At 38.9% G+C, this 24,655-nt stretch overlaps 1 protein-coding gene and 1 long non-coding RNA gene across 3 annotated transcripts; both read right to left on the bottom strand.

Annotated features, from left to right (window-relative positions):
• Window positions 1-3,050: 3,050 nt before the first annotated feature.
• On the bottom strand, window positions 3,051-14,696 carry LOC138943286 (uncharacterized). Of its 2 annotated transcripts, XR_011448444.1 has the most exons (5): window positions 14,504-14,696; window positions 14,238-14,398; window positions 13,697-13,872; window positions 13,289-13,412; window positions 3,051-8,163 (listed from the first exon to the last, which is right to left on the bottom strand). It is a non-coding gene; the product is annotated as an uncharacterized lncRNA (long non-coding RNA). The 2 variants fall into 2 exon arrangements; XR_011448443.1 differs by having other exon boundaries at window positions 14,238-14,696.
• A 9,011-nt stretch (window positions 14,697-23,707) lies between these two features.
• On the bottom strand, window positions 23,708-24,655 carry LOC138943436 (stromelysin-2-like). Its single transcript, XM_070314290.1, has one exon. It carries the CDS (start codon window positions 24,653-24,655, stop codon window positions 23,708-23,710), a length of 948 nt encoding a protein of 315 aa, XP_070170391.1.

Genomic DNA, 24,655 nt, shown 5'->3' with positions numbered 1-24,655 from the left:
TGTAACGATGCATCCCTCCACCGTTACCCGGCCGTCGATCCGCCGGAAGTCCGCCGCCCGACAAACACCGGTCGGGCATAATGCGGAGGCGCCGAGCGCCCATTTTTAAAGATTGATAAGACGTTCGAATTTATAACCGCCGTCAATACGCGTTGTTTACCGGGAATCGTCGCCGCGCTCGGGTAACCGTACCGACCGTTCCCGAAACCGCCCGAGCCGCGCGCGGCGGTTCAACTTGAAACAATATGCCTTAAAACAATCAGGCATATTACGCACGCGCACCCGCCGGAGAAAGCGGTATAAATAAGAGCCAATTTTCTATCTCGAGACCAGATCTTCCGCAACCGCCAGAGTCTGTAAGACGCCTGGAAATCCGCTACGATCCTATAACCGCTCAAAGAGAGAGAAAACGGGGTTGGGAGTACCCAGCCTCCGCCGAGAGTTTGCGGCATCTCCACGAGCGATCCTTCCGATCTATTGCGAAAAGAGGAAAACGGGGTTGGGCGTACTCAGCCTCCGTCGGGAGTTCTCGACACCTCACCCGCATCCGTCCACCTGCGTGCAACGGCAATTATCCAGCGGTAGGGAGTTCCCTGCCGTTGACGGGTGTTCCCGTCGGCCGTTGCACTCCTGCATTCTACGGGAAAATCATCCCCGACGGAACAATACCGCGATATCCGCGACCTTGTAGTAATTCCGCGACCGCCATTACCGCGATCGGAATCACCATTAATACGGCGCGCTAAGTCCCGCTCAAAGGGGAGGATCTAACCGGCCGCGACATCGATCGACGCAATCAGATCGATACCGACGCGTTTAAGGACCGCCCACCGACCCGACCGAAATTACCGCCCGGTAGCTAGCGGCTCCTGCCGAAATCCAGATCCGCGCAAAGTAATCGATATATTTGCGAATCCGCCGAAATCGCCTGCCGCACCGTGCATCCGTGAATCCGTGCATATAATTCGGACGCACAGCGACCGACGCGACCGCCGCTAGACCATTCCGACATTCACACATACGCGAGGGCGTTTGGCTGCATACACACGATCACACCCACATACTTGCGATATACATTGTAAATCCCACGCAGATATTACACGTTCGCACACGCACTCGCTCGCTTATCACTCACTCACATACAAGCGCATACACACTGACACACACAATAATTACACACACACACTCACTCTGTATACACACATATATTTAAACGCAATAAATTATATTTTACCTAACGCATCTATCGTTCGTCTCTCGATACCCTTTCACGAGCCCCGGATCCCGACCGAGTTATCCACGACCGCCTCGCGAAAGCGGTTTATCACAATCATCCAAATATGTGGATATTTCTAGGCAAATCACAATAAATTATATTAATACTTTTTAATAAAATAATAGAAAAAGAAATTAATAAATAGCCGAAATACTGATATCTGTAGTTAAAAGCTAAATAATTACATTAATTATCTTTTTTTAATAAAATAAAAAAGAAAAAATTGACATAAATTAATAAATATTATTGTCAAGATATATCTAATTAAATAATACGTAATTAAACTGTATATCTAGTTAAATAATATCTAGTTAATAATATCTAGTTAAATTGAACTAATTTTAATCATTGAATAATTTTAGAAAAATTAATAAATGTTATAATGGATCAAACAATTGATTTGGAATTAAAGTGACATACAAATGCTTGGCGTGCCCGATCTGAAATAAAAATTTCCAAAAAATTACGAGAAATTATTATCAATATGTTAATTATCAGAAATTATTATCAATATATTAATAAAAATAAATGACATATAATGCGATTTGGGCACGCCAAATTTTTTTATGTCACTTTAATTTTAAACTTTTTCGATACAGATACAGGCCTATCTGGTGAAGCTTATGATTAATTTCAAAACAACTCGATTAGTTTGGCACGGGGCACTTTTACACTCGAAATTGGTGATCGATGTGATCGACGTTATTACATTAAAAGTTAAGTAGTTTTATGATGCACCATTTGGAACAAAATCCGCAATATAATTATGCTATTTTATATATTATATATAATATTTATTTGGGGGGAGGGACATAACAACAGTAATTCTACAAAAACAAAGTGCATTTTAATTTTCTCGAGGAAATCTATAATATTTTTATAAATGCAAGACTGATTTTATCAAACAAATATTATTTCAAATTACAAACTGAACTGTTTCTATGTACTTGGCTAATTAACTTGATTTCATATTTAGTTTTGATTTTTGATTTTTTAAAGGTTTTTATCTTTTAGAGTTATTTTTTAGAGGAACATCATTTTTTATTTTTTTATTTTTTATGAAAATTATTTTTCCAGGTAAAATTTTTTTTTAAGTTATTTTTTAAGGATTAATAATAAACTTTTTTACGTACAAGTTGGGATTTTTTTATATACTTGGCGTATTTTTTTTTACCTTTGTGAGGTTTTTTTGTGGGATCTTATTGCTTTTTGAAAAAATTTAAAATTTGACATTTTTCCTGCAAAATATAAAATACTACATTATGCAGTATTTATGTATTTGCAGTATTATACAGTATATGCATGCGATTTTTTTTAAATTTATTCAATAAAAAAGAAATTTTTTTTTTAAATTATATAAACAATATAAAGCTTATACCATATTGGATATAAGTATTGAATACAAGATTATAAATAATCTAAAGTATCAAGCACTTACCTATCTTATTTTTATAGATAATTTTAATACAGAAATTAAACTGTATACAAACCATATAATCCATAATAATAATATAACTGAATAAATATTAAAATTTAGAAAGTAATAGGAAGAAAACAAGTTTTATAACAAAGATGGACTTGTTTCTTATTCATATATTTAATATGAATATGACACTAGTCCATTCTATTGAATAAACGCATATATTTTAACAGTATATAATTCGTTCTAAAATGTATTCTAATAAATGATATAACCAAAAAAGATCAAATATTATTTGCATTTATTGATTTATTAAATATGTTTATAATATATCGCGGAATAGTGCAACACAAGAAGAAAAGTAATAAAGTGGTTAATAAAGTCACTAAGAAAATCGCGGAATAGTGCAAGGAAGGGAAGTGATTTCTTCTAATCAATGTCATATTAAGCAAAGTTGATTATATTAGCAAAACTGAGCGAATGTTTACATTTGAGTAAATCTGTGCATTGTTAATTAACATATTTGTCATAAATACATTGTTGAAAAATGATTATGGAAGATTTTCGCTGACCATGTTTTCGAAAACGATAAGTTAATAATTATACTCGCGAACGCGCATTCGTATATAATGTTTATTTAATTTTACATAAATGTAATTAATGCGTAATTAATATTTTTAAGTTAACATAAATATGGCTAAGCAATGAGTTTATGTTAATAGCAAAATAAATCTTGTGAGAATTCTACCAAAAATATCATAAAAACCACAGCATTGAATATATATTTTTATTATTTGGCTTTATCCCGTGTAGGGTTGTTAGTCCCCCATCGGGCGCCTCCCCAGGTGGCGGATTGGGGAAAGCTCGCCGGCTTTGCCGGAGGGTACTGGGGAAATAAAATACCCGGGGTGGACCAAAACTAACAAAAACCAAGCAATGGAAAAAACACTTATGGATAAAACTACCCCAGGTGGCAGACCAGATAACAAACTGGAAAATCCACCCTCATTTGAGGCTGGCCCCACGGATTCTGGGGCCAACTATTGCTTATGATTGATGAACTTCGCTTAAAACTCAGCGAACATGAGGCCCTTAGTAAACTACTGGGGCCTGAAATCTCGGCATTAAAAGCTGAAAATGTAGAGCTTAAAGCAATCCTAAACAAGGAAAAGGCAGATATATCAGAGACTGAAAACAAGGCGAGGTGCTTAAAATACTGCACTGACGAAGAGGAGCTGGATCGAAAAACGAATTGGGTCCTTAAGAAGAAAAAGGGCAACAAAAAAAGGAAAGCAGAATACTCGCCAGAAACTGAACAGGAAGTAACTGTGAGATCTAATGCACAAAGCGAGAAAGTAAGGGAACTAAAAAAGGAACTGCAACCTCCGCCTATAAATGTGACTGGTATCACAGATTACGAGGAGCTGCACTCTCTACTAGAGTCAGTCACAAATAAAGATTACAAAGTCACTGCATTAAATAATAACGTATGGAAAGTCAATACTACGGACTCTGAAACTTACAGAGCTCTAGCAACAAAGCTGAACGCAGCAAAAATGCAATGGTATACTTATGAAAACAAGAACAAACGACCAATTAAAATCATGGTAAGAGGACTACACCCGTCATGCCGTAGGGAAGACATTATGGATGACTTGAAATGTAAAGGGCATAAGATAATGGATGCAATAAACATACTCAAAAAGGAAAAAGAGGTAAACAGTAAAGATGAACAGATAATAAGGAAGAGAGGACTTCCTCTGTTCATGCTTACATTCGATAGTAAGGAAGATATCAATAATATATATAAAATAAAAACAATCCTTAATATAGTGGTAAAAATTGAGCCACTAAAGAAAAACACTAAGCAGATACCGCAATGCAAGAGGTGTCAAGGATTCAATCACACACAGGGATATTGCCAGAAAGAACCACGCTGCGTTAAGTGTGCAGGGAAACACATGACAAGGGATTGCACCAAGAGGAGGGATACACAACCAAGTTGTGTGAACTGTAAAGGTCACCATCCAGCTAGCTACAGAGGATGCAAAGTAGCTATAGAATTGCAAAAAAGAAGGGATGATCTAATTAAAAACAAAAGATGGAAGCACGTGAGAAAGCATCAAGAAAAGGAGGAACAGACTGAGCAGAAAAAAGAAAAAGATAAATCAAAAACCCTGGGGCAAGATAATCAGGAGAGAACATACGCGCAAACCCTAAGTGAGAATAAAAAGCAAGAAACAAAAATGGAAAATACACTGATGCTCATTTTAGAAAGACTAGATGAGCAGAAGCAAACAAATATACTATTATTTGATAGATTAAATAAGCTGGAAAATAGCTTAAAAAAAGAAAGGAGAAAGAGAGGAAAATAAGTTACACGCTAAGAATAGTAGCATGGAATGCAAACGGGCTCTTACCCCATGAACACGAATTAGAAATATTCTTGAAGAAAGGAAAAATAGACATTTGTCTGGTTTCAGAGACACATTTTACCAATCAATCGTATGCTAAAATAAGAGGTTACGATATTTACCATGCGAGACACTCAGAAAATAAAGCAAGAGGAGGATCAGCTATGATAATTAAAGATAGCATTAAGCATTACGTAGAGGAAAAAATTGAACTTGACATAATGCAGGTAGTAAGCGTTAAAGTGCAAGCAAAAAATAAAGAATATATTATTGCAGCAATATACTGCCCACCAAGGCATGCGATAAAAAAGAATGAATACGCAGAACTTTTCAAGCATCTTGGCAATAAATTTATTTTAGGTGGAGATTTTAACGCGAAAAATACTATTTGGGAATCGAGAATAACAACCCCAAAAGGCAAGGAATTGTTTGAAGCTGGACTGAAAATGAATTGCTACTTCCACTCAACTGGCAAACCAACATATTGGCCGACAGACACAAGTCGACTGCCGGATGTAATTGACTTCTTTATCTCTAAGGGAATCTCCGATAACTATATTCAGGTGAATGAAGGCTACGATCTTACCTCAGACCACTCACCAATTATCCTTACGATAAGCGAAACCCTGATACAAAGAAAAACCCAACCAAGACTAACCAATAACAGGACGGAGGGATTCAAGAACGAGCTGGACGATCTCATTGAGCTACAAGTTCCAATTAAAACACCAATACATCTGGAAGAGGAAATAGATCTTCTGGTAAACAACATACAGAGATCAGCTTGGAATAACACGCCAATAAGCTCAGGTAGATGCTACGACACAGACATCGCATATCCGCTCATAGTGAGGGATTTGATGAACGAAAAAAGGAACGTTCGTAAAAAATGGCAGAAAACACGAGCTCCACAAGATAAAAAATACTTAAACCATCTGAGCAATAAGCTCAAGAGTCTAATTAAAGAAATAAAAAATGAATCCGTAAGTAACTTCTTGAAGGGACTATCGGCTGAAAAGGATACTGAGTACTCCCTCTGGAAGGTAACCAAGCGATTCAAAAAACAGGCAGCTCAGATTCCACCCATCAAGAAAGCGGATGGCACATGGGCCAGAAGTGACAAGGAGAAGGCAAGTATGTTTGCTGATTACCTGGAGGGAATTTTCCACCCGTTCCCTAGACTGACAGCAGAGGAGGACATTACCCCAATCAGGAGACGGGATACCATAAAAATACGATCAGTATCGATTAATGAACTCAAAAATGAAATTAAAAATAAAATCAATCCCAAGAAAGCCCCAGGTTATGATCTAATCACGGGCAAGGAACTTAAAGAACTTCCGAAAAAAGCATTGAGTAAACTAGTGCACTTGTTCAATGCAGCGATAAGACTGAAATATATACCGAGGCCGTGGAAAATAGCGGAAGTGTTGATGATCCCAAAGCCAGGTAAACCACTTAATGAAGAAAAGTCTTATCGGCCGATATCGCTACTGCCACAAATATCCAAGTTGTTTGAAAGAATTCTGTTAAGTAGACTAAAACCGGTAATTGAAGATAGGAGCCTAATACCCTCACATCAATTTGGGTTTAGAGGCAAGCACTCAACAATCGACCAGGTCCATCGAATAACGGATGTAATAGAAAGGACGTTGGAGAAGAAAGGAATTTGCTCGAGCATATTCCTAGACGTGGCGCAAGCCTTTGACAAGGTGTGGCACGAGGGTCTCATATACAAATTGCAGCGCGATTTACCAAAGCAATTCTGCGAGATAATAAAATCTTACTTGACGAGTAGATGCTTTCGAATTAAATATGGAAGTGAGTACTCGGAATTAAAGAATATTAAAGCCGGGGTACCGCAGGGGAGCGTCCTCGGACCAACTCTCTACATCTTATACACCAGGAAATTCCCAAAGACAATAATACAATCATAGCCACGTTTGCGGATGATACGGCTATCATGGCGACGGGGAACACTATTGAAGAAGCGACTGATAAACTTCAAATTGCTGTCGACAGAATTAGCTCATGGACGAAAAAATGGAGAATAAAATTAAACGAAAGCAAGTCTACGCATGTAAACTTTACTAATAGGACAATAACTCCAATAAATATCAAGATCAATGAGCAGACAATACCACATGCTAACTCAGCCAAGTATCTGGGAATGACGCTGGACGCAAAACTCAGATGGAAAGTACACGTCAAAAAGAAAAAGGAAGAGTTGAATATGAAATTTAAAAAAATGTATTAGCTGATTGGACGAAACTCCGAGCTAAGATATACATAATAAACTACTATTATACAAACAGATCCTAGAACCAATTTGGACATATGGAGTGCAACTATGGGGTTGTACAAAGAAGTGTAATATAAATACTATTCAAACCTTCCAAAACAAAGTATTGCGAAGTATTGTCAATACTCCGTGGTACATACGAAACGACACCATACACCGTGACCTCAAGATAGACATGGTCGAGGAAAGAATTAAAGGATGTGCAAATAAGCATAAAAGTAGAGTACACCAACATGTAAACGCCGAAATGCTTCAAATGGAGAACGGAGAAGAAATTCGCCGCCTCAAAAGGAAGAAACCGTTTGACTTATGCTAAGAAGAATGTTCCTAGATTGAAAGAACAACGATACAAGATGGAAACAATCATTGGATAGTTATCCAGTACAAAGCGCCACATTCTATGTTAAAGATAAGTTACTAGATAAGCCTTGGCTTACTTGTATTAAGTTATTTAAAAAAAAAAAAATTGGCTTTATATAGAATAATAAAATGATAAAATCATATCGAAGCACTTCTATAGTGTATACAAACATTTTGCGGATCTGGAATTACTCGCTACTTTTGGTTCTGAAAATGTAAATGTTTATTTTATATATAAAAGTATTTAATGCATAAGTAATATTTTTAAGTCACTTACAAATGGCTAAACAAGGAGTTGCATATCTACGTTAATACAGGAAAACAAATCTTGGGAATTCTATCAAAAATATTACATTATATACAGTTGAATTGAAAGCGTCCCAGTTAGAACCTGTAATAGAAATGTTAAGCATTAGTCAAAGAAGAGAAATAAGATAATAATTTTGTTTATAAATTATATAATAAAGGTTATTTATTTTTTTAGATTAAATTCTCTAGGGACAAGACTTATTGTTAATCTATTTAACTCTTTTTAATATTATGGTTGAACTTATTTTTTAAAACAATGAGAAACGTGGAAATTGATGGTTTATTTGGATAAAACTGCCTTTTGCAATTGTTACGTCCAGTGGACACCATGATTCTTTTCTTTCATGTAATATTAAACGTTTACGGTCTGGAACTCTTTGTACTTGATATAAACAATAAACTGAAGGAATATCTAGCAGGCGAGACTAATCTTTCAGAACTATAAAATTTTTTTTTACAATGAGATGGATCAATAAATATTCCTAAACTAAAGCCCACGTCAAAATTTGAGAATTTTAAACAAGGATAAGAAACCCTCGAACGCTAGACACCCAGATCATGTGCGTGCGGACAGATGATGAAACATTCAATTCTAAAGCCGCGTGATGGGCTTAAGAGTTTAGAACAAAAGAATAAGGAGAGGGACACGGACGACGGTTTACTGATGAAACCCAATTCCGTAAGCAAAACTCGCGATACTTGACACCGCGTGCTCGCCTGCCAGACCACCCTCTTATATTATCTGTTTGAAATAAATTTCAACAGGAATAATAAATGTCAACTTAACCGATCCTAACGGACTTTCCAAGAGGCTGGGGTTAATTTCTAAAAACAAAAGCCTACACCAATGGGCACAACCTCTGGACCTTCTTCTGGAAGGGTAACACCTCCTACTCATGAGAGGGGTAGATAGTAAGGATTTGATCTGTTAAAAAAGGAATTCGGACTGCCTAATGGAGAGGGTATGTGGGAAGATGCTAAGATTCGAAGATATGCGAAAGCTCTTCTCAAAAATTCATTCCGTTTTCATTCTTCAAACGATTCACTACATAGCTAGTATCCAGCTCCGAGATTAGGTATTCGCGACTCAGAATTGTATAGAGAGCAAGTTTAAATAAAAGTAAAGGACTTAGTACTAAATGCCAACAACCCGTGGTCAACCAGCAACACGACAGGGCCGAGTTTCTGAGCCATCACTCCCGAGCCCATTCCGATCTGCAGCAACAGTCGCAGCCAATTAGCTACTACAATTATCAACGCATCCTCAAGTAGTAAGTGGGTTCAACAATTTCAATTTCTATCCTCCCTTTTATTATTATTATTATTTTACGTCTCGTATTCTGAAATAATTCTTGGATTAATCAATATCTCGTTTCGATACTTCGTACTTAGATCTTGATTGTCTCTCGTGTAACTTTCTCTTTCTTAATCCTCATTCTTCCTCCCTCGAAACATTACCTCGAATCTCCCTCTCGACTTCTTCTTAGTCACCACGAGTTACCTGTATCTTATAGTGCGACTCTCGACTTCTTATCAGTCACCCCGAGTTACCCGTACTTTACAGCCCGATTCCCGATTACATTTGTCATCTTTTCTGCTCCCAGTTCGTCCGAAAAATTTTCATATAGATATAAAAAATAAACTTTTACCCGGATCTGAAATCTAGAATTATTCAGTTAATTAAGTTTCCAAGAATTGTTTCGCGAATTAAAAATTTCTTTACATTCGATTTTTTTATTTATTATTATTACTCATCACGGCCCCTTTCCTTAGTGGAAAGATTAAATCAATCTTCGTGCGCGACCATCAAAGGGTCACGAAACCATCGGAATCGACAATTGAGAAAGGAATTAGCTCGGGCGGGCGCGGACCCTAATTATACTATAGATTATAAGAAATTTAACCTAGATAAACATTCCTTTGATTTAAGAACGCACCTTTTCTCCCAACTTCCTCTTTTCATTATTCTCCCCCTTCTTATTCCCCCGTTTCTTTCCCTGAGCGTCCCCCATCAACTACCTGCCCTCCATGGTCGGAAAATCTTACTCCACCTTCTCCCCCTGAACATCTATCTACCTCCTTTGAATCTCTTCATCTGGAGAATCCTGATCCCCCTTCTCCCTCCGGATATTTCCCCGCTTTCGGTGATTTCCAGTAACCGCTGAAAAATCCTACTCCCCCTCCCCCTTCTAACTGTTCACCTATCTTTCCTGAACAACATCAACCCTCTAGAACAGTGCTCGGAATTAGTTGCACATTTCGGCCCGATTCCGTGGCTCACGCCTATTGCCCCCCACTCACCGCTCGTGCGTTAGCGACGAGACGCCAGATACGCGTAACTAAGGAGCGCGACGCTTTGTCTCAGGAGCGTTCATATGTAAGAATGCCCAAATATAATAAATAAGACAATATTTTTTTAAATGCACCGCGAAAATTATCAAAATTTTAAAAGTTTTCTTCAATATTTTATATTTCATTGATATAAAATATTGAAGAAAAACTTTTAATTATAGAGAAGTATTGTCTTATTATTATATTTGGGCATTCTTATATACGGACGCTCCTGAGACAAAGCGTCGCGGTCCTTAGTTACGTATATCTGGCGACTCGTCGCTAACGTATGAGCGGTGAATGGGGGGCAATAGGCGTAAACCACGGAATCGGGCCGAAATGTGCAACTAATTCCGAGCACTGCTCTAGAATTCCTACTCCCCCCTCCTCCTCATGCCTGGAATCGCCCGACCTTTCAGGAGCGTCGCACGACTTAAACGGAGCCCTCCGGGAATTCGCAGAAGAGTGTCCCGACCTCAAAGAGGAACCGGAAGATTTCAAATCGGAACCTTCCGATCCCGAAGGAGAATCGAGGTCTCTTTTCGAAGACCGGGATAGGGAAGACTAGTACCGATATCTCCTAAGTCAATTTCCCCCTTACCCTGTGCCTCTTACAGACGAGGATTATCGCGTCGGTCCAGAGTGGATCTTGACCAATTCCATCTTATCCTTCGAACCAGTCCACCTGGCTCAATCATCCCATTTTTTGTCCCTAGTTTCCGATTTCCTCTAGCCGTCCCTATCGAGGTCTTCTGGATGAAGTTCCCTTCCCCCTCTACCATACTAATCCGGGATCTTTAATAGTAATCCTACCTTTTCCCTTACTTTTTAATTTTTCCTTTTTTTCTATAATTTATAACTATTTAAACTTTATATTGTAAATCTCCAACCGGAATTTAAATTTTACTCTCCCCGTTTAATGCCAGTTGATGTCCTCCGTATTTATTGTAATACCCGCGAGAACATAATTTTCCTTACACATTAGAATTTAAGAAGATGTATTTTACGTATAAGCTTTCGTAAACCGAACTAAACGTTCTTTATTAATTTTTATCCTTTTTAAAATCATTCATTTATTTTTTTTGAATAAATGCAACGTTAAACTTTAAAATTCGAGTAACTTATTAACCCGACCTCCTTCCTGTTACCCGAAATCGCACAGGGTCCCATCCTGGGTAATAAGGATTCAGTTCCTTTACCGAAAAGGGACCACCGATCGAACGTCCTTTCGATAGAGTAGAGCGACCCTTCCGGTCGTTGACCTATCTAAAGCCCTGTATGGTTCGTTCGACTCGGAAACACTTGTCTCGGAAAAGAGAAAGAGTGTGTTTCGAGGTAAATAGGTTACGCCCTCCCGCTGACTCTTCTTTCCATTGAGTCTGGACGTAACACAATATAATGTGTCAAACTGTGTCAAACAAAAGTTGTGTAGCTTCAAGTGGGCCATAAGATGGTGACAATGATTTGACCTTGGAAAATCATTTAAAGGTCATGTGAAGGTCAACTTTAAAATTTTGAATAGAAACCCCCATTTTTTATTTAGTATTCTTATAGCTGACATCGAGAGCTTTCCAAAACACTATAATAAAGTATTTTTTCATTAAGTACTTTTTGAGTTATTTTATATTTTAATCTGACATATTTTGATATAAAAAATAAAATATTTCGTAAAACATTCAGTTTTCGATAATTTTACCGTAATACTTCTATGTACAGAATAATAAGACAAATTAATTAGTGCCAAAAAAAACAAATAATTAGTTTAAAAAATACATTGTAAATAATTTTCTTAAAAACAATTTTTTTTTATGCTAATTGATTTGTCTCATTATTCTGTACATAGAAGTATTACGGTAAGATTATCAAAAACTAAATATTTTACGAGATATTTAATTTTTTATATCAAAATATGTCAGATTAAAATATAAAATAACTCAAAAAGTACTTAATAAAAAAATACTTTATTATAATGTTTTGGAAAGCTCTCGATGTCAGCTACAAGAATACTAAATAAAAAATGGGGGTTTCTATTTAAGATTTTAAAGTTGATCTTCACATGACCTTCAAATGATTTTCCAAGGTCAAATCATTATCACCGTCTTATGGCCCCCTTGAAGCCGCACAACTTTTGTTTGAAACATTTTTCGATTTAACGCAGTGTTTCTGAGATATTTGAGTGGGTCCTTTAAAATGGGACACCCTGTGTGTATATATATACATACACATATATATATATATATATATATATATATATATATATATATATATATATATATATTGTGCATATAGAAGGAACAATATTGAGACACAAAGGGGAATATGTAAAAGCTTATGCAATTTCTCTCTGTTCCTCTCTCTCCGCTGAATTCAAAAATTACATTCAGAAATGAAGATATTTACTACAGAATTAATGACTTTAAAAGATAAAATTGCTAAAGACGCAGAAAAAGAAAAGCATCTATTTTTACTTAATTACTTATTTTTATCATTTGCTTTTGTATCTTTTGATGGATTTCTAGTATCTTCAACTATACGTAACATTTTGGTAGTAATATAAGCTACATATTTAGCAATTTTATCGTTTAAGGTCATTAATTTTGTAAATATCTTCATTTCTAGATGTAATTTTTGAATTCAGTGGAGAGAGAGGAAGAGATTGTATAAGCTTTTGCATATTCCCCTTTGTGTCTCAATATTGTTCCTACGATACGTACAATATATATACACACATATTTGCATTGTTCCTATGATACGCATAATATGTATACATACATATTTGAATTTTCTACATATAAAATATAAATCAAGAATATATAAAACTTATTTAAAAAGATTAAAGATAGTAAATAAAAAGAAGATTAGGATTTTTGCAATACCTTTTAAGTAGCACTTTAACATTTTGTAGTTGGCACCTTCATATTTCACATTTTCTAAAACTGCACCGTAAGCTTCTGTTTTAATCAACGCAGCTGCCAAATTATTATAAACTTTTATACGTTCCTATAATAAAATCTGCAATTTAGTATCATTAATAAATTCTTCCTTCTCATTTTGATTCAAATTTGAATACTTTTTGTTGATGACAGATATTCTAATGTTCTCTGATAACATTATATTGCAAAAGCCACCTCTATCCAAATAATCATTTTCCATTGTTTTAAAAAATAAGTTTAATCATTATATTAAAAAAAGTTAAATAGATTAACAATAAGTCTTGTCCCTAGAGAATTTAGTCAAATAAAATAAATAGCCTTTATTATATAATTTATAAACAAAATTATTACCTTATTTCTCTTCCTTGACTAATGCTTAACATTTCTATTTCAAGCTCTATGACACTATAACTGTGACACTTTCAATTCAACTGTATATAATGTAATATTTTTGATAGAATTCCCAAGATTTGTTTTCCTATATTAACGTAGATATGCAACTCCTTGTTTAGCCATTTGTAAGTGACCTAAAAATATTAATTATGCATTAAATACATTTATATATAAAATATAAATAAACATTTACATTTTCAGAACCAAAAGTAGCGAGTAATTTCAGATCTGCAAAATGTTTGTATACACTATAGAAGTACTTCGATATGATTTTATCATTATTATTCTAAAGCCAAATAATGAAAATGTGTATTCAATGCTGTGGTTTTTATGATATTTTTGATAGACTTTTTACAAGATTTATATTGCTATATTAATATAAACTCATTGCTTTTAGTCATAAGTTAACCTAAAAATATTAATTATGCATTAATTACATTTATATATAAAGTACAAATAAACATTATATACATGAATGCCCATTCGCGCGTATAATTACCAGCTTATCGTTATCGAAAATATGGTCTGCCAAAATCTCCAAATATTCCTTCGATTCATTCATAATCATTTTCCAATAATGTATTTATCACAAATATGTTATAATTGATAATGCACTGATTCACTCCGCTGTAAGTATTCGCTCAGTTTTATTAATGTAACCTGTAACCAAACTTTGCTCGATATGACATCGATTAAAAGAAATCACATCTCTTCCTTACACTATTAATAGTGTATAAATTTAATAATTTCTTTTCACTTTATTACTTCTCTTCGTTGTTGCACTATTCTACGATACTCTTATCACTTTTCGTTCTATTATTCTGCTATATATACTATATTGTAAAATTGAAAACTCCGCGATACATACACAAAATTGTCTCTCAATCAATATAATGTTCTTCATACATTACTCTGCGATTATTATATATTATAACCTTATTACATCTTATACCTTATACCATACATTATTGCGCGATTATAACCTTATTATACGTATCATATACGTATGCACGCACATACACAAAATTGTCTCTCAAGGCGTATTTGCACACTCAAGCGATTAATCCTACATGAGCGCTACAAACGCGCCTTGAGGGACAAAATCGCTTTGCGTGTGTGCGTGCGAGCATACGTACGTGAGAGTCTGAAACTTATCTTCTTATGATTATTATTATAATGATGAAGAACGAAAAATGTCACAATTCTGATATATGATCATCATTTCTCGGGATTGACTGCACCAATCTTATTCGAACCGGTCGCATTATATGTATAATAAAATTCACATTATATGTATAATTCACATTATATTCACATTATATGTATAATAAAAATGCCGTTAGATTTTTTATTACAGCTTTAGTTATTAAAATATCTTAATCGAAAGTTTACTAGACCTAAAATTCCGGATAAGCTACTTGGTAGAGTCGCAGTCCCTGTACGTAGGCAAACCGTTGACAAGCTGGAACGAATTTTTATATATACTTGGCGTCGCGACGCTACCGCGTCGCTTGATATGGATATAAATATATAAATATATATAATTTTGAATATGATGATAAATCTTTATCATCGATAGTATATCGGTATAATTGATATGATTGAGGACTAATGAGTAATATATAAACTTCTTCACTATAAAAGTGAATGTTTATATATTCTTATGACATAAGTATGCACATATTAAAAGTTACATTTATATAAATATTAATATAAATATTTATAAATGCAAACACATATGGTAAATACTCTGTCCGCAAAACATTGCAACAAAATTTTATGATTGTTACAATATTTTGGATATTTATAATATACAAAGGGCTCCTTCATCGGCAATTTTCGTGACAACGCAACCAAAATATTTTATTTATTATTTTCATATCTGCGATTATAATTTGCAAACAAGATTGAGACATCTTTTTTCTGGCCATTGTTACGAGTATCAGGATAGATTTTTTTAATCATAATTTCTTATCACTTAAAAAAAGCAGCAGTTTATTGCTTCCTATAATATTACGAAACCGTTTCCTCATACTCGAGTATATAAAGATCTTTACATCCTTGGAATATTTTTTCTCATAAGGATTGCCTCCTAATAACGAAGATGTATATATTTTCTCTCTTTAGCTACCAACTTGTATATACACAGTCTGATAGACTATTACATACACATAAATTTGGTGCCATTAAACAAAGAAAAAATACATCGCCAGGAATTACAATAATAATTCCTTCCAATAATTTGTAAGCTTTTATTACCATATATGATTGGTTGCAATCATATGAAGGAATGCCAGATATTGCACACTTAGTCTTTCAAAAACGGAAGTTTCTTTAAATGTCTTCTGGATTAACTGTCTTTTGTTGTGCCTCCGGAGAGGCACGGTAGTTGGGATCGTTTGCCGGAAGGAATTTAGGAATTCGGGCTCCGCCCGAGAACTTCACTGTCTTTATTTGATTAGAAATGACACCTTTGCATTTAAATAAATATATTAATATCTATTTTATTCGTGACTTGGCTTGATTACAATGTTCCCGCACTTTCGCTCGCGTCGCGTATCGCGATAACGGATATCTTAACGTGCGCGTGTCTAGAGTCGAGTTTCGGTCTCGAGACTCGCCTCTCGCTTCTTCGTGTATATTTCTGCCGACTGCGTGGCTATTCAATATTATAATAATTATTGATACTCGCTTTGACACTCGCGGCTGTTAGAGATATTGCTCGCGTAAAGGAATAAAGATTGCCCGTTTGGTAGTTATTGTGACTACCCGCGTAATATTAATTAATGATCAAGACTGTTTGCGTAATATTAATGGTAAAGACTGCCCGCCGTTTGTTAGCAGTGGGCCTTTTTATTAACTCCCCTTGGCTTCCCGGGAGGAGGTCGTTTAGCGACAAGGCTGTGTGTCGTGTCGCTTGATTTTGGCAATGCAAGCTAAGAAGTTCTAAGTAGGACTTCTTTGCTTTCGCAATTTCTTTATTCCTTTTTATTTCGCTTTTAAGTAGGACTTCTACGTTGCATTTTCGCAATATCCTTCTTCCGCTTGCCCTGATTTCCGCGTTTTCGCAATGAAATGATTACACAGTCGCTCGGGCTTCGCGCGTGGATCGCGTTGTCAGCGCTTTGTTCGGTCAACGCTCGTAACGTGATCTGTATTCGCGTTACACGTTGAGCAATCATATAAAATAATATGTATTTAGAATAATATATTTAATAATTCGTGTATAGCTTGTTCGGGCTATAACATCCCTCCCCCGTAAGAAAAAAAAAAACGGAGGTGTAAAAGTGACATTTTTCGCAAAACAAAATTTCTTCTTATTCTAATGTACAATATTTTCCCCGTATATAATATAAAGATAATCGTTTCTTATTTTTAATTGATTTTTATTATAATCGCAGGACACCGAATATTGTCGAAGGAAATCAATTTGTAACGGGGTCACTTTTCGCGAGTGCGTGGATAAACTCGGTCGGGATCAGGGCTCGTGAAAAGGCGAGACACACGAAAAGATTTAGATATTGTCTTTATTTGCCTCTTTCGGCAATGGTCGATTTACAATAGTGAGCGTGCGGTGGATGGTGCAACGCGCTAGATATAATGCGCGTAGATTATTCGGTGCGCGATGTTCGATATATCGAACCGCTTACAATATCCGTAAAACCGTGTTTATTTTGACGGCACGCGAAACGCGCAAGAAATCGGGCGCGGTCGGTCGGCGCGTATACGGCAAGGCCGTGTTTATTTTGACGGCACGCGAGACGCGCAAGAAATTGGGCGCGGTCGGTCGGCGCGTATACGGCAAGGCCGTGTTTATTTTGACGGCGCACCGAATATAATGAAAGATTATATGATAGGTATTTCGGCGCGATAATTATAATTCGCTAGTATTAATATGGCTTTGATCGTGGTCGCGGGATTAATCGCGTGTTCCCAGTGGTCGGGGAATGCGAGCGGAGATCGAGTACCCTCGACCGGGCGGAGAACTCTCCGTCCCTGCTTCCGTTCGCGGAGTTGAGGATAGCGTGGCGGAGTCGAGAAAACTCGACGGGGCAGCGAACTCGCAAACCCACGGTCCGGCTAGCTGGAGCGGTCGAATGATAGACCGTAGTCTAGGAGAGCGGCAAACACTCCGCTCTCGTCGAGTCGGTCGGATTTGTGTCAGGAGTTCGGAGACTGCGCGGAAGCCGAGAATGCTCGGCGGAGGCTGCGAACACGTCAACCTCACGTTCCGTCGTTGCTACGAATTTCAGGATCGGTTCTGGTATCTCGGAGCATACTGCTCGAGCGGATTCAGGAATCGTTCCGGTCCCGAGATGCCGAAACGCTGTCTTCTTATACCCGAGCGTCTATCGGTAATTGCGTCGTTCGCCCCCGGGTGGGGATAACGACGCGTTGTTTTCGGCGAGTAAATTACGGTAAACGCGTCGCTTCCCCTGGGCGAAACGACGCGGCGTTTCGGCGGGTGACGCTCGGGATCTTCCGGCAGCTTTCGGCTATGCTCGGTTTTCGGCGTAACGGCGGCCGTATAACGGCCGTATGGTTGTTTATCACAACCGCGGTGATTGAGGTATTAAAAAGGACGCTAGGCGCCTCTGCCACTGCCCGGCTGGTGTTCGCCGGGCGGCAGACTTCCGGCTAGCTACGTGCCGGGTAACGATGGGGGGTGCATCGTTACAAATTCCTAGTATTTCTTCATATTCGATCGGAATGTCATCCTTTACCACGTAAAATGCATGTTTTACCTTATGGTTTTCTATCTTGATTGAGGCGTACATTTTTCCAATGGTGTGTATTTTATGTCCGGTTATGCCTGTGAGCGCGATTTTATCTTCGTGTATCAATGTGTCGTCTTTTAAATGTTTCAATTTTATTAGTGAGATGGTCGATCCTGAATCGTACAACATCTGTATTTTTTCGTTTTTCGCTTGTCGTATTGGCAATGTTATTAGCAATAAGTCCGTCTTTTTCTTTGCGCGTGGCATATCTTTAATATGCGTAACGCGATACTCAGATGCAGGTCGCGGTTGTCTCTTTCTCGCTTCCTCCTGTTCGTCTTCGCTGCTGCTACTTGCGCTATCGGCGTTTCTTTTTTGTTGTCGCAATTTCTTTCGATCGCGTATATTTTCGTCGCGCGTTTTTTGCTGATTTCCGACTTTTAGTTTATTTGTACTATTTTTCGGTTTCCCTTTTAGACTCCAGCATTCGTCGCGGCTGTGTCCTGTCTTTTTGCAATGTGCGCAGTATTTATTTATTGTGTTTATCCGCGAGGATTTTTCCGGTTTCGGGAGCGCGTATCGGCTACTTCGACAATCGTGTCCGTAATGTCCGTTTTTTCCGCATTTAAAGCATTGCGGGTTCGAACCTCGATTATTTCGCGAGTAACCTGGTTCAGTTTTATTTTTATTAACAAAACTTGTTCTCGCCATTCCCGGTTTGAGTTTTTCTTCGGCGCTAGCGCCCGTTATCTCTTCTTGGAGCGTTGTGTATCGCTGCGCGCGTACGAGTACTTGTAATCCGATTTGGAAATTTATTAACGCCTGCTCTTGGATTGTTTGTTGAATAGTGCGTTTTGAGGTTGCGGAATGCTCCTTTCCTTCGATCATCGAATCATATAATTTCATTACTAGTAAATCAACACGTTGTCCGAAAGCGTGCGCAGTTTCATTCGGCTTTTGTTTTAAGGAATTGAACTCGATGCGTAGTACTTTGTTTAGACTGGTAACAAGTCTCGAGTTGTTTTAATTCGGCGAACGTCTGAATATTTCGTGTCTCGAAATCCTGCATGGCTTTTCCTTCCAGTTTTGTAAATAATATTGCTCGAATTAATGATTCTTCATCCGCGGGATGTATGTTTTGAACGGCGTGCATGCATTTAAAAATTCTAATAATTTATGTCGCGATGTTCCGTCAAATTCGAGAATCATTGCTCTTGCTTCTTTTAACGGTAAGTAATTCGGAGCGGTGCTTCGTCGACTTCTGATGTCGCGCGCGGTTCGTCCGTATGTTTCATTAAACGCATCGTTACCGTCTTCTGAGTGGTTATATCCGTGACGTGGTAACTCCATAATCGCGTCTTCTACTCGCCTTACTCGCCTGTTTAATGATCTTACTTCCGTGCGTATCTCATTTAAAATTTCGAGATGGTGCACGTCGCCTCTTCCTTCGCGGTTTCTCTCGTGGGGCGGTGTATGATCAGCCTCCACTATATTTTGGTCCATTTGGTGAATGGATCGTCGCATTCTTTCTATTTCCTCGTCTACCGCGCTTTGTGGCGGGTTCGCGGGAGTGTTTTCTTGCGGATTTCGCGATTCGGCCATATTAGTTTCTTGTTGGCTATAAATTTCTTTCGGATCGAATAGATCGCTCTCGTAGGAAGTTAATGAAAATTCGCGCCGTAGGGATACTCTACTTGGAGTTCTACTAACATACGGTCGCGTACGTCTAGTCTCGCGTTGAGTGTCGTCAGTGGGGTCAGTCGTATTACACGGGAGTAGGCTTTCGTCAAAATTGTTAAACGGAAATTCGCGTTCTGTGACGACGTTATCCGGTAACTCGGTCTCGTTTTCGCTCGAGTATTGTTTTTCTAAGTTTCTTCGCGTTTTATCAAAATTTTCTCGCGGTGTTAAACTTACGCTTATCGCTCGTCGGGCTGGTTCGCTTAGTAACCACGATCGGTTCGCTATCAGTTTCGGTATATTAGAACTTTCCAACATTTACGCTATTATATTTATTAAATTTTTCGGATTTACAATAGTATAACGGCTCGCATGATCGCTCGCTGTGTAAGTAGGTTGCTGACACTGCAGTCCTTCGCTCGGCGGCTGATGATGCTCGTCGTACGGCGGTCGTTGTCCGGCGTCGGTGTGTTGTCTGTAGAGTTATCGTAGGTCGCGATGCTTGGCGGTTCACGTTTCTGCTACAGCTGTTGTGGCGATGCTCGTTCTGTTGTCCGTGCGGTGTCTTCCGTTGATTGTGGTTTCCGTCAGCTTACGTTTTACGTGTGCTGGCGTGCCTGTCCTGTTTACACTCTGGGTGCTTTGCAGGTCTTGGGGAAGGCTTGGCTGCTGCTTCCGTCCGTCAACTTCAATTGAATTGATTGTTGGCGTTGTTGTGCCTCTAGCCGCTAAGGAAGAGGTCTTTTGGGATTTGTACGCCTAAAGGATTAGGATCCACGCTCGAAATAAGACACTCCCGGACGTTAGGTATAATTTAGTATATTTTGCAAGATTTAATACACTTTCACTTATTCGTGATTATAACAGTCGGGCGCTATACGTACGGTACTTTAATAATATTGAGCGAGCGAGTAATCAGCGAGTAATCTGCGAGTAGTCTGCGAGTGGTCTCGCGAGGTGTATCTCGCGCTTATTATATCTCTTAATTAATTAGGTTGTTGATTGGGGAGGAGTGTGGTATTCCTGACCGGAGCATGTCTCGTGCATGTCTCTTGTCAATCTGTCTCGTCAGCTGCTTACTCAGCTTCCAAGAACTTGACCGTGACTTCCTTCTCTTTAGTCACGTATCTTATTTTTATTTTATTAATATTCTTTTATTACTTTACTCTTTCTTAATTTACTCTTTAATATATTAAGAAATTGGTCGGGTTACGACATCCCTCCCCCTTTGGAAAAAGAAAATTAACTATACATGAATTTTCGCCTACATATTTTTTCGCTATACATTTTCGCATTTGTTTCTTATATTTACTTTATTTTAATATAACATCGCAGTATTAGTTATCGCGGTGTCGGTTTCTATCTCAGCTGTTCTATTCGATCCGCTTGCGGTGCCGTAGATGTGTTCTTGAATTATTTTCGGTTTGCACATCGGATTTATGTTAGTTTCTGATAATTTTTTCTTTTCCGTCTTACATTTTTTCTTAGCATATATAATTGCTATTATGGTAATTATTATTATTATTGTTATTCCTGTGCAACTTGAAGCTACAGGATATATAATGTGTCCGTTAGTAGGGAAATAATTGTTATTTAAGTCTTCGTTTGTTTCGTCAAGTCTTTCGTTTAGGTCCCTTAATTCTGTCGGGTTTCTAATGACTTTTCGCAATTTTATCGGTCTAATTTTGTCCAATGTTTTTTTGTTTCGTTCGTTGTGTGTTATCGTAAGATTGTAGTCTGGTAGCTTTGTTTGTACGATCGTTATTATCGCGGGCTTTTTTGTCCGTATTATGACATCTTGTGTTGTTAGTTTACATTTTTCTTTTAATGTGATTTGTTCGCTTCCTTTTATTTCTATTTTTCGCGTTGCGTCGTTTTTGCACGTTATTTCGATTGGTTTGCTCGTGTAGAGTATAACCATGAGTTCGCATTATTCAGCGCTATCCATATTGTTGTATACGTGTGTATGTGTCGAATATTACAATTGTTTGTGTATGTTTCAAATTGTACATATGCTTGTACTTCGCATAGCGCTCCTTCGTCTAAATGATGTACGGGATAATTCTGTTCGCCAACATATTGATCATTAGTAGGATAGTAAGGCCGGTTTTGGCTCAGTTTGTCGTGAGTGTGAGAGAGAGGGTACCGTTGGGGAAGAAGAGAGAGAGATAGTTTCGGAGCAGTTCGTAGGCGCTCGAGGGATGGAGAGCGGGTTGGGCGGGAGCATGGGGGGGTAAGTAGGGTGAGAGGGGAAGCGCGGCCGGGGGGAAGCGGTGGATACGAGTCGCCGAGAGCGCTCGAGAGATGGCGCTCGGGGGGTGGCGGTTCCTCCCGATTCGACCTTGACGCAACTCGTTCTTTAGGGGGCGCGCGATCCGCTGTCGCGATTCTTTAGGGGGGCGCGCCGCCTCGCGCGCGTTAGCGGCGATACGAGCGCGCTTGTCGCTTTAGCGAAATGGCGAATTTTCGAAAGGTCGTAAAATAAAGAAATATCGTCGTTCTAGCGAAAGAGGAGAAGTGTTTTTATTGTTTTCTTTTACAAATTTTTTAATATATTAATAATACGATAATACGAGTACGCGAGTAAGCGTATCACGATTCTCCGAAGAGCAGAGCCTGCAGTTCGCAATCGATTATATCGTTGCGGTCGAAGTTATCGCTCTCGCGTATCATCGCGGGAATAAGCGCCTTATCGCGAGCGCCTGCCGCGATGTCGAGGAAACGAGTTAGCTTGTTGTCCATGCGCGCGGTTAAACCGCTTAAAGATGCGGTTGACGCAAAGTTCCAGATTTAATATATTTACGACAGTGCTCTTCGATACGGCTAGGCGAATTTTAGGCGTTTCGAGACGAAGTATTCGGAGATTGTTGAGTTTGCCGAATCGTAGCGTCAACTGTCCGATGTGTATTGGCGTCGGGCGCGCCTCGTCGCGCTCGTCGGAGCGAAAGTGCGACAGAAGCGCGGGTCGTAGATCGAGCAGTTCCTTCCACGTATCCGGCGTTAGCGAGATCTCTTTGCCGTGACAATCTCCGAAGACGATTTCTACGAAAGAAGGTCGGCTGACGTTAACGCTAATTTCCAGATGTTTATATGCGGTTTTGGTCAATGGATAGCGTCTTCCTAAGATTCTGAGCGGTCGGGCGACCGAGACGTCCGCGTCGTGTCTTGGCGTCCGATCGCGATCTCGTCTAAAAATAGATATGAGCGATGAGAGAAACGGTGCTAGCGAATTATTAGTTCGAATAAATGTTTGATAGTCTTACCCATTGTCCATTTTAGCTTTTTTAGCGTATTCCGCGCTATCTTCGCGGTCTCGTTCGGTTAGTCTCGATCGATCGTCGAATGAGTGTTGCTGCTGCGGTTGTCCCCCTATTGTCGCGTACATCGTCGCTCGTTCTTTCTCGTTCTTTCTCGTTTGTTCTTTTTCGCGCGTTAGCTTCGGTGTTCTCCGTCAATAATGAAGCGCTTAACGGATGAACGGTGTTTATATACTCGCGTAGAGATCGCTTCTTCCCCTTTCGCGCGTTTTCTCTTATATATTCTATTTTTAAAAAATAACGGTAGGGTCGCTCTAGTCGTTCTCATCGTCGATCCTCTCTCTCTCGGTCACGTCGCCGAGACGATAGACGCGACTAAGGAGATCGCGCAATTGCCTTAGCAGTCCATCCGTAGGACACTTGATGCCGAGCGCGCGTAGATCGAAAGGACCCGCCGAGGTTACGATATTCGTGAATTCGTTGAAGGCGTAGAACTGACGTTTGGCGAAGAAATATAGATTACCATCGATGTATCGGAAGGCCGACGTTATCGCGAATGGAATTCCGGGAAATATATCTTTTAATGGAGCGTGTCTAACGACTATCATGTGACACTCGTCGATTTCCGCGACTTTATCATCGTCGTATATAGCGTAGGTTCGTCCCGTGTGCGTATTTATCGCTGCGTTGATTTTAACGTTTCGGGGAAGTCCGATATCGTGGAGATATCTCGGCCAACCCGATTTTAGTTTAAGATTGGGATATTCCGCGAGGTAGATCGAATCGTTCGCGAATAGCGCGAGATCGACCGAGGGTCTTCGATACGCGGCGGATAGACGCGTGAAATTCGCCGGTAGAAACGTCGCGTAATCCGTGAGCGTCATAGGTCTACCGTAGCGTTTCTCGGTCATGTCGACCGACCATACGTTGCGGCGATTAGCTATATATAATCGATGATTCATTATTAGCGCGCCGTCCACGCGCCGCAATGCGCAGAGATCCGCGCGCGCTGGTTCGGTCGGCGCGACGCTCGTCGTCGCGGGCGCCGCGGTGGTCGCGGGAGTCGCCGTCGGATAGTTTCCGTCGTCATGAGATCCGTACAGATTCTGTATAGCGAGAATGTCTTCTATGCTCAGCTTAACTGGAAATTGATTCTCGATGTCGGGTATATACGGGAACATTATAGAGTCATTGCGCATGCTATGCTGTAGACCCAATGCGTGGCCGATCTCGTGCGTTAGCGTTTGTAGCAGGTGATGCAT

Source organism: Polyergus mexicanus, unplaced genomic scaffold (genome assembly GCF_030449975.1).
Source record: "Polyergus mexicanus isolate NDT 795.1 unplaced genomic scaffold, iyPolMexi1.0 SCAF_26, whole genome shotgun sequence".
Lineage (NCBI taxonomy): Eukaryota > Metazoa > Arthropoda > Insecta > Hymenoptera > Formicidae > Polyergus > Polyergus mexicanus.
This window is presented reverse-complemented; position numbering and strand designations above follow the sequence as displayed.